Source organism: Urocitellus parryii, unplaced genomic scaffold (assembly GCF_045843805.1).
Source record: "Urocitellus parryii isolate mUroPar1 unplaced genomic scaffold, mUroPar1.hap1 Scaffold_399, whole genome shotgun sequence".
NCBI lineage: Eukaryota > Metazoa > Chordata > Mammalia > Rodentia > Sciuridae > Urocitellus > Urocitellus parryii.
Window position 1 is genome coordinate 15,561 of NW_027553575.1, and position 11,214 is coordinate 26,774.

General features: G+C 50.1%; 1 protein-coding gene across 1 annotated transcript; it reads right to left on the reverse strand.

Moving 5' to 3' along the window:
* Positions 1-2,500, reverse strand: LOC144252258 (uncharacterized protein CXorf49-like). Its single transcript, XM_077794696.1, has 4 exons — positions 1,859-2,500; positions 1,226-1,336; positions 479-635; positions 1-119 (listed from the first exon to the last, which is right to left on the reverse strand). The coding sequence occupies exons 1-4, from the start codon at positions 2,498-2,500 to the stop codon at positions 1-3; spliced, it is 1,029 nt and encodes a 342-aa protein (XP_077650822.1).
* Between the last annotated feature and the right edge of the window lie 8,714 nt (positions 2,501-11,214).

Sequence of the window (11,214 nt, forward strand, 5' to 3'; positions counted from 1 at the left end):
CTAGCTGGGGCCAGCATTTCTAGGAGCCAGAGAAAGCAGTACCCGGGGACAGCCCTGTGCTCCAGGTGGTTGCTGCTGCCTTTCTGGAAATGGGTGACGAATGGCTGGTTCCTGGTCACCTGAAAGAGAACACAAAATCCAGCTCCCCAGCCAAGGTGTGAAGTGGAAAGGGGTCTAAAGTGAGGCAGCAAGTTGCACCTGCTCTGCCCCACAGCTCCACCCCTCTCTTTGGGCCTGACTTCCCTGCTGCCCAGTGTCAGCCCCAGCTGCCACTGTGGACCCCTAAGCACTGTGGCTCTGGGTTGGACACTAGCAGAGTTGCAGTCACAGCCAGCCCCTGGTAGGAGCCATGTGGCTGAACAGGACCCAACAGGGAAGGCCTTGTTCTGCTGAAAGGCAGGGAAGCCTGGCAGCAAGTGACAGAGCCAGTCTTTCCTCCCACACCCATCTCCCCTGCTATCTAATCCATAAGACTCACCAGAGGTGGCAGGGCCTCTTGGAGTGAGGTCCCCCGGGCTCAGGTCCAAAAGCTGGGAGCTTCCTGGAGATTGGGGGTTGTTGGTGCTGGGGTCACCACTACCAAATTCTCCACGATGCATGCCCAGACCAGGCGACCCTGGCCTCTGTGTTGGAAGCTGACACAGAAATATCTCACTGAGTCAGGTTAATGGGTGTGCTTGTTGAGGGTGAAGATGCGCATATAGGGGCTCGGGTGTCGGGGTGAGGGGGGGGGGAGTCAAATGGTCCCATCGTCAGCACTGTCTCCCTCAGTCAGCCCCAAGCCTGGAGGTAGAGCTGAGTCAGGGAGAAGCATGGGAGCATTGAGAAAGGTCAGGCACCTCTGAGGGAAGAGCTGGGAGGGAGGAATCAGGAGGCAGATGGGACTAAACACCAATCCGTGCAGCCCAAACTGTAAGGGTGGGGGGGGGGGCGCTGACCAAGTTAGCGGCCAGACCCACTTCCCATCCCAGCCCCTGTCTGGGAAGGAGGCAGGAAATGCACAAAGTGTGACCAAGATGGAGTCACGCTTACCATGTACTTTCTTGATGTCTGCCACAACTACAGAGACCCTCCTCCCAAATATGGCATCCCAATGACAGTGGGCTCCCATGGACAACCCCTGAGCAAAGGGCCCAGGGAGCAAGGGCAAAGAAACGCAGCCTGGTAGAGCAGAAGAGCAGAGGGAGGAGGAGGGAGAGGGGCAGGGGGAGGAGAGTCTACTCACTTGGGCCTGTGGGACTGCATCTCTATTTGGGTCATTATCTTCCCTGGCAACAGGCTGGGACTCCCGTGTCTTCTTAGCCATAGATCTCTTCCCAATGCCACTGTGCTTGGACTGTTTGGGCCCCAGAGGCAGCAAGGAATACCTCTTGGACCTCCCAAGCAGTGGAACTCCTGAGATTGGGGGGAATGTGGCTGGTTCCAGGGGAGCTGCCTTGAGTCTCTGCCCCCATGAAGGGAAGGCCCTGCCCAGGCTAACTTTTGAGCCACCCCCCAGGGATTTCTTCTCCTGGATGGCCTTCTTCTTAGAAGGAGTGGCCCTGGGTAGGGCCCCTGCAGCAGCAGGAGTGGCGGCAGCAGCAGCAGCAGGAGGAGGAGGAGCTCCCGGGTTGCTGGACCTGCTCCCTCCCTTGCCCCAGGGCATGCTTTGAATTTTCTTGGAGGAGCCAGCTTCCAGCTCTCCCAAGGCCTGCCTGTCCATGCCTGAGGGGAGTCCTCGAGGAGAGGCGGTCGGCAGAGGGCCCGGCATGTGAAGGAAATTCTCCCTGCTACGAACACTGGAGCGTCTGGCTGGGTCTCCGGGTTCCCTGGGGCTGCAGGACCTGGCCTGGCCTCCTCCTTTGGGGCAGATGCTCACCCTCATCAGCTGTATCTCACTGAGCTCATCTGAAGACTCAGGGTCGGAAGAGGGCTGCTGGGCTTCCCCGCTGCCCACCACCCGACTTTTGGTGCCTCTCTTGGGCTTCCCCCAGGCCCGGCTCCCCTCGGGCCCACTGGGGTGGCTCAGCGGGGCGGCAGAGGCCTGTGGCACTTCCACACAGCTCCGGGACAGCGAGCCTCTGGCGCTGAAGCCCGCCTCTGCATCCGCCCAAATGGCGGACAGTTCAGTGGCAAAACTTTCCGGGGACGGGTATCTGTGAGTGCCCCGGTGTTCCTGGCCTGTCAGCTGCTGCACAACGGCCACAGATTCCACAGCGAGGTGGGGCACAAAGTCCAGAGCGTCCCCCTTCTCGTCAGCCAAGGAGCCAGGCCTGCCTTCGTGGCCGCGAATCATTGCCCTTCCTGCCTGGATCTCCTCCCACGGGGCCTCCAACTCCAACTCATAAGCCTCGGGGTCTGGGAGGCTGCCCTCACCCTCCCCGCTCCGTGGCGGCCCCAAATCAAGGCCCTGGGCCCGGCTCCGTGGGGCTCCACGGCCTGCAGGACGGGCACCTGCGGGCTTCCCACCCTCCTGGCTAAAACCGTCCCCATGAACAGAAGCCTCATCGGCAGAACTCATGTCACCAGTCTGCTCAGCCAGGTTTGAGGAGAGACCGTAGCCAGAGCCACCACGGGAACAGCTAGGCTTTCTAGAACTCCGTCACCACTGGCAAGGCACGCGATCGCCTCAAACACCGAGTGGCTTCCCGCGCCTTTGACGCCCACGTCGCAGCCTTCCCATTGGTCCAGCCCCGGCCAACCAGAGCGTTGTTTGTTGGGTCGTCCCTCTGGGCCCTCGCCAATAGGGGCGAGGGCGCTTGGACTGCTGCAGAGCCCAAGTTGTACAGGTTCTTGACAAGCCACTTTGGGCCGTGGGGTCCGCTTGTGTGGGCACCCCTCCCTCCGTTTCCTGTCCTGCTGTCTGTGGTCACGAGCCTCTTTTCCTGTTGAGAACCTCATCTCTGAGCCTTGGTTTTCCATCTGTAAAATGAGGGACATAATACCACCTGGCTCAGCAGCCGGTGAGGATTCAATTAATGATGTATGTGGAGCACCCAGCCCAGAAAGGATTTGCAAGCCCCTGTTGCCCAGGAAAACAGCAGGTCAGATAGGAAAGTAGGCGAGGAAGTCCACAGTCGGCGATCAGTGGTCCTCCTGCTTCCCGCCCCCCCCCCCCCCCATGAAGGGCCAGACAGCAATTGTTCTGTGATTGGCCATCTGAGGGGGATCTCTCTCTACTGCTCGATTACCATAGGTAATCAAAGCAGCACGTGGATGTGTGCCCAGGGCACTTTATTGGCAGTCTGTTGTTTGCCCACCTCTCTCAGACCCTATTCTACTCCCACCACCAGTTAATGCAAAGTAGCGGGAATCCCTGTGGCCAATGACCCCAAGAGGTCCTAACCATCACTGATCCTGAAGATACAAATTAAATCACAAACCATTGTTCACATACCAGGTTTACGACAATGAAAGGACTTTACTGTTCCATGGGTGGAAGAGGTTATGAACAAAACGGTGCTTTTGACTTCCCCTGGGGTGCAGGTGGGGCAGAGCCATTGGGAAGAGTGCTTTGACAGAATGAGCAGAGTGCTAATTCTAGAAATTTCATTGTGTGCCAGCACTTTTCTAAGCACCGTAGATAAAATATTAACTCATCCTCGCGACAGTCCTAGGTTTAGGTAACCACTAATGCTGCCTTTCTAACGCAAGGAAAAAAATTTAGAGTAATTTCAGCAAGGGCTGGGCACATCATCTGGAGAAAGGCTGGTATGTGTAGTGCACAAAGACACACACACAAGGAAGCTGGTGCAGGGAACAATCTGGGAATGCTCTGTACTCCCATTGGTCAGGGGATGCAGGAATGCCGTGTGACCCATGCATCCAGTAGACGAAAATGAGGAAGTCCAAAGAGATGCACCAGGCTCTGTTAATACATTCCAAAAATAGTCTCGTGGCTGCACATGCCAAGTTGTAGAACAACACGTGGATTTGGGTACACATTTGTAAATCTGAAAGCCCAAACCAGTCCTCGGTTTCCTGTGAGAACACACATAAGCGTGTGTGAAAATATGTACTAAAGGGGCCCGAACGGACACACAAGGAAGCCCTACCAGTGTTGGTGGGGAGCCAAATTTCAGTCAGACTACTGGTTCCCAGCTTCCCCAATCCGTGCAGTCTGGTATCTGGGGAGCAATCCCTTCCTTAGTTTCCATAAGGTCCCGGAGTGCTAGAATTTCCCTTGCTTGCCATGCCATTCCTACTCCAGTGACCCCCCCGATTAGTTTCACACCTGCCAGTCTCGGTTCACCTGTCTTTCCTTGCCTCGCCCTCATGTCCTATTCTGACTGCTCTCCAATAGAGGCCTGGAGTGTGTGAATGCCTCTTGGCTAGAGGATGTCAAAGGCCCAACTTCTCTGAATCTGCACCCGTGATGCCTTCCCTCCCGGAGAAGGTTACACAGCAGGGTAGATTGGGTCCACCACACATCTGCAGTCACCCACGTCCAGCCATACCCACACAATCACTGACTTTGTGGCACAATTCACAATAGCCAAGCTACGGAACCAAACTAGGTGCTCTTCAACATGTGAATGAATGGAGGAAACGTGGTATGTATGTGTGTGTGTGTGTGTGTGTGTGTGTGTGTATACACACACACACACACACACACACACACACAGTGGAGTATTACTCATCCATGAAGAAGGATGAAACTATGGCATTTGCTGCTTAAAGGATGGAACTGGGGCTATCATGCTAAGTGAAAGAAGCCAGGACCAAAAGGTCAAAGGTCATATGTTTTCTCTGCTACATGGCAGCTAGTCCGTAATGAGGCAGGGAGGAGAATGGGAAAAGGAGGCAGAAGGATTCCATCAAAATAGCAGAAAGATCTGTGGACTAGATGAAGGGTATTGATGGGGAGCGGGGAGAGACGGTATAAGGGAAGAACAGTAGGAGGAATCCGACCTAACGTACCTATGCACAGTTATGAATATACCACAGTGAATCTCATCTCACCATCATGTATATCCACAAGACACTAACAACAACAGCAACAATAACACAAACTAAAAGTATATAGCAGAAACATAAATGTAGTGGGGGGAGGGAGGAGGAGGGAACGGAGAGTACTGGGGACTGAACTAGAGCAAATTATATTCCATGGTTTTATAATTATGTCAAAATGAATCCTAATGTTGGGTATAACAGCAACAACAACAAAAAACCAACAAAAAGGAAAAGCAAAGAACTAGAAAAAAAACGACTTGTGAAGACATGCTGGACTCTTTCAGGCATGCCAACAGGGATGACAAAAAGTACCACAAAATGTTCTTTCTACAACACCCGTCCAGTTGATGCCTGCCATGACCCTCTCCTCATTTCCACTGCCTTCTTCCTTCCCTGTCCCACACAGATAGTTCTAGAACTTCGACAACCTACTCCACTCTCTTTATCCCTGTGGCTCTCCTATGTCCTCTTCCCCTGCGTCCCTTAGTTCTTTCCTGGTAGCGGCAAATCTCTGCTGAACACAGCCCCACCCCCTCCAGGAACCTATGTTGGATTGGACTTAATTTCTTGAGCTGAGGTGGGGGCCAGTTTCACGGTTTCCATAAGGTCTTCCCCAGCAGGGTAGCTCTAACTGTTCAGATTAGTCACCCAGGGGGGCAGTTTGGGGTCTGATGGTCAAGTGTTATCTTTCACGACCATCCACTCGAGGACAGGAGAAAGGACAAGGGTTGATCCAGGCACCCAGTCACCTCACTGCGATCCTGACTGGATGGATCCCCAGGGCCTTTCAAGCCCCATCCCAACAGGGGGTCCCATAGTACCACCAGGATCGAGGTCATCTCAGGCCCTACTTTCATCATCCTTAAAATGTTAGCTGTCTCCTTCTCCTCAGGATACTGTCACCCATGGCAGTCAGTGTCTTTAGGGTAGGACCGAGGCGTGGGAACAGTACACCCTTACCACCAGGTTCTGGGTGCTTCCTCGTTCAGTGTCATCCACTTCTTGGGTCGATAAGGCTGGTCTGAGAGCCTCCCTGCACCCTCTCTCGTGCCAGGTTCCATCATTGCACAGGTGGAGGTAATGAGCCTAGGCCTGGGGTCATGGTCCTCCCCCCCATCCTGGCGGGCATGTGGAGAAGAGCAACCACCAGACCTGGGGCCCCCTCACCGGAACACTCCTGATGGCCATGGCAAATGGTGTGCACTCTGGGCCCTACTGTGGAACAGAGCCCCCAGGTCAGCTGACTGGCCTCACATCTTCTATATTGCTGCGGCATGGGTGCATCACTCGGCGTTTTTATTCCTCCCTCTGCCAAGGCAGGCACTTCCCCTTTGCTGCCTGTGGGCCACCACCTTCTCAAAGCTTCTCGGGGTCACCCTGACAGTGAATCTCCTCCAAGCTCCGGGAGTCCCATGATGTGAGGATGTGTCCCCCGTTCAGGAAACCTTGCTCGTCCATCCTTGTATTTCAGCTCCCTTGATCCAGCACAGTCAAAATCCAACCCCAGGGCTATCCCTTGTCTCCAGCTGGTTCAGGCTCAGTCTTCCTTGCAACTTGCTGAGTGTAAGTTACTCATCAGCCTGCGCTGTAGCAGTGGATGCTGGACATGAAGAGGGGGCAGCCCCTGAAGGAGGCATCTGTGGCTTTGTGGGAAGAGGATGCTAGCATGTCTCAGCACAGGGGAGGTGGCAGGTTGCAAGCTCATAGGCTTCCCTCAGGGACATCCATCCCCAAACCCCCTCTCCTTATTCCAGCCTCCCAGGTTTTCCCGAGCAGGGCTCCGACCTGTGTAACTCACACACCTGTGTATGTTGAGAGCGTAAATGCCCCTGTAGTCCTGCATCTCTTGCTGAGAAATCATCGTGGCCCGAGGCTCCTCAGTTGTGTCCACTCATCTTCTGTAGGATTGAAGGGCCTCTTGTGAGCTACACGAGCAGATTTCTGGATCTTCCTCTCAGCCCGAAACTGGTTGGTTAATGTCCCTTCATTCCTCTTCATGTCTCTACAGGGCTACAAGTCGACAGCTGGCACTGCCATGCCTGAGGAGTTTGTCCCTCCATACCATGCAGTTCTTCATCATCTCACCCACGAGAGAGAGAGAGTCTCCCCCGGGATGCTTGCCAGGTAACCAAGTGTTAGAAACATGGAGCAATCAGAGGGGACCTCATGCTAGAGATTATGCATGGCCCAAGTAGCCCCGAGGATGGCCTGCCCTTTGTCATTCCTGAAGTGAGAGAGGCCATCCACACACCTGAGATTATTGCCTTTCCTTGGACCTCTCCCGGGAACACTTGTCTTTAGTTCAGACCTTCCAGACGTACAGAGGTCAGTGCGTGACTGGACTTGAAAGGTGGTTGTGGGGCAAGAGGAATCGAGGGGAAGGAGCAGTGAGGCAGTGAGAATCTGCAGGGCTGCATGCAGGGCCTGGTGCCAGTAAGAGACAAGGAGGGAGAAAGCAGGGTGGGATAGGAATCTCAGGTGCACTTTAATCCCAACAGAGAATCAGTTAGGCTGCTGTGAAGCCCCAACCTGCAGCTGTGAGATAGAGTTGGCTACGGCCTTCAGCAGTGGACACCAGCCATGCTCTGTCACTGCCTGGGAACTGGTCAGAAGAAGTCTCAGCTTGGTGTAAAAGGACTCAGAAAAAGACACTTGCTTATACCTTAGGAAGGAAGAGCTCCCCCCTCTTGACCCCAGCTAGGAACACACTTGGCCTTTGGCCTTTGGGTGAGTCTGATTTTCCTGTTTTCCAAATGCCTGTTCATCACCCTGAAGACTTCTACCCCTCACTGTAAATGAGTTTTCTTGGGTTAGAGCTTCCTGCAACCATGGGAGCATGATATCATTGAACTAATTGGAGTATACTTCTTGTGATCCCATGTTACCTTGAAGCTATCCCATTTTTCTCTGCTCCCCTTTTCAGAAAAAGAAACCTCCTTAACTGGGTTCTGCACACTCTGTGTCTCAAATTCCTCCCTCCCCTCTCTCCCTTTTCCCTTTCATTGAATCAATCTTTACGGGAGCCTCCCATGGGAGAAAGAAATATGAGCACCCTGCCCCCCAAGAGCTCACATTTGTTTCATGAGCCTATCAACAGTCTTTTCCAAATCTCCTACGACTGCATTTTTCTGTCCTTGGAGATCAACCTTCTAGACCCTGCTTCAACCTTGATCGATGTCTGAAGGTCTTGCCCTGACTGAGAAAATTCCTTTGTGAGACCCCTTGGAGGTATCTCCTGTTTTGTTGGAACTCATGTGCTCTTGGTTTACTGCAGGTTTTTGATGGGACCTCTTCTCCAGGAACTTCCTGAGACAAGATATGTGGGATACAATTTCTTTGGGGACACTGCCTGAACACAAGGTACCTTTAATCTCACAGTTAGTTGTAGCTTGGCACAGAATTTTAGCTGGAGAACAACTTTGGCCAAGCATTGTGAAGTGTATATCGTAGCTCCACTGTTTTCTACCTTCCAATATGACTTTTGAGTAGGCTGGTACCATTTTTTTCCTGTCATTTTGATTCTCAGTCACTTCTGTGTGCTCCATCTTTTTAATTTTCAATGTTATATATTGCAAATTATTATGCAGCAAAACTATCTTCCTTCTATTGTCAGTAGTGAGATTTTTAACACATGGATCGGTTCTTGTAGCGACCACCATGATGAAGACTCACAGCGTTTCCACCACCACAAAAATCTCCCTCATTCTGACCCTGCGTCTCCAAACCATCTCATGTATCCTGATCCTCTGACAACCAGGGATCTGTTTACCGTCCCTGTACTTTTATTTATTTATTTATTTTGGGTAGAATGCTCTACAAACAAATGTATACATTATGTAACCAATTCGTACAGCCTTCTCTCCCGTAGCAATAATGCACTTGCAATTCACTCCTGTTACTGCACGTATCAACAGTTCCTTCCTTTATGTTGTTGAATATTGTCCTGCTATAGGGATACGTGGCTTTTATTTATTCATCTGTTGATTGCTTTTGGTTGTAGGTGACTATGAATAAAGTTGCTACCAACAGGCATGCACAAAATTTTGTGTGAACAGGTCAAGCCTCGAGGAGGGAGGTTGCTGTTTTATGACAAAAATGTGTTTCAACTTTATAAGGAGTGGCAGGTTTTTTGCAGAGTGGATGTACCATTCTGCATTCCCTCCACCGAATAATGTGAGTTCCCGTGTTTTTTGTTTGTTTGTTTGTTCGTTTTTTTTTCTTTTTTGCAATCTACTCATCACTTGGTACTGGAGTACCATTTCTATGTTTGTCATTCTAATAGGAGTCCAGTGATATTGCATTCTAGTCTTAATTTGTCTTTTTCTAGTGGATACTGTTCTTGACTATCCTTTAATGTACTTATTTACCTTTAGTATATCCTCTTTGTTGAAGTGTCTATATGTGACCCTTTCTCAATTTTTAATTGAGTAGCATTTTTTCTTTTCTCATATCGTGGAACATAAGTGTTCTTTGTATATTCTCGGTATACTTTTTACTTACAAATATCTTCCCCTGTTCTGTGTTTGTCTTTCCATTGTCTTGGCAGGGTCTTTCTGAGAAAAACAGTCTTTAATTTAGAGGAAATTCAGTTTAATAATTTTTCTTAGACTTTCTATAGAGCAGGGTTTTGGTTGCTATTTCTAAGGATTCTTCACCCAAACTCAGGCCACGATGATCTTTCTCCTGCATTTTCTTCTCAAAATGTCTATCATTTACATTTTGACCCATGATTCATACAACTTAAAGTTGTGTAGTTTTATATAAGGTGCAATGTTGAGATCCAGGCTTTATTCTTTTGCTGTTTTTTTTTTTGTTGTTGTTGTTCTTGTTGTTGTTTTTTGTATATGGATACCCAAATATTATGATGCCATTTAGGAAAGACTTTGCTTTCTGCATTGAGTTTATTTGTCAACATTTCAAAATCTCAGCAGAGAAGCTGGTTGCAGTGGGTCATACCTGTAATCCCAACGGTTTGGGAGGTTGAGGCAGGAGGATTGCAAGTTTAAAACTAGTCTTACTGAGGCCCTATGCAGCTTACTGGCATCGTGTCTCAAAATAAGAAAAAAAATAAGAAGGGCTGGAGATGTGGCTTAGTGATCCTCTTGGTTCAATCACCCGTGCCAAAACCAAAACCAAAACAAGAACAAAATATTTAAGCTGTCATGAGTAAATCAGCATCATTGGTGAAGCAGGTAGCTCTGAGGGACTCCAAAGAAACATCAGAAATCAAGAAAAAAATTATCACAATCCTCATTGTCAGAAATCTGGAAAATGGTCAATATCTACAATAACTAAGCCAATGTGGAACCAAGACAGAGGCAGGTTTAAAAAGGTTGCAAACAATAGCGGTTTTCTCCCTTATCCTTGCTCTGTGCCCCTACCTAGCTCAGTGGCAACCTTGTATACCGCCATCTACATCCTTGGTGTGAGAGTCTTGTCTCTGTTTTCCAAGAGAGCCATCTAGACACATCTCGAGAATTGTGTTTGTCCTTTCTGGTCTGTCTGAGGGCCAGCTGAAGGACATCTTACTCAGAACTCACCCAGGGCAGGAGAGCAGGCAAATAATTCTTGAATACAATAAAATGTAGGCTAACTGCTGCAACTTCCAGTAAAATATTATGTTTGAGGCATTCGAGACTGCTGAAAATTTAGGATGGAAACCGGGGGACAGAGGGATCTTAGGGCACTCAAAACTCCCATGATTACTGGGGATCTCAGAAAACCACTTGCATGTGCAGGGCAAGTCGTGTGCATAGCAAAGTCCTGAAAAGACCCTAAGGTTTCACCTCTGACTGATATCTGGCCTCAATGCATGTGGAAAGCATAATAGAGGTGAAAATGACCAAGTTAAGCATTGAAGGAGTGCCACAGCACAGTCGCCATGTGCAGAGAGTGGAAGAGGCTTTAATTTCTTTCGTTATTTCTTCTTCCTTCTCCTCTTCCTCTTCCCTCTCTGCCTCCCTATCCATTTGCAAGCTTCAGATGATTTGAAGGTGGGCTTTCCTTTCTTTTAGATCTGGTATAGTTTGCATATCCCTAAATGCTAGGGTGTAGCTCTTCCGGACTGCAAACCAAAATATGGGGGAGAAGATCCTGCCAACCTTCTTGGCAGGTCTTGTATTCTACGTTTTGTCCAACCATTGTTCTAGTGTATGGAAGCTCTGCCCACGTTCACAAACTTTCAGCTGCCACTTTTGCAGTTATCAGACACCCCCAGAATAAAGCCATATCCAAACATGGGATTCAGAATTCTGAGAACCCTCCTTCTCTGCATCTTGAGCC

Coding starts and splice junctions, on each gene's coding strand:
- LOC144252258 (XM_077794696.1), bottom strand. CDS start 2,500: ATGAGTTCTGCCGATGAGGCTTCTGTTCATGGGGACGGTTTTAGCCAG. Junction 636..1,225: donor ATGCAGTCCCACAGGCCCAA/GTGAGTAGACTC, acceptor TTTCTGTGTCAG/CTTCCAACACAGAGGCCAGG. Junction 120..478: donor AAGAGGCCCTGCCACCTCTG/GTGAGTCTTATG, acceptor GTTCTCTTTCAG/GTGACCAGGAACCAGCCATT.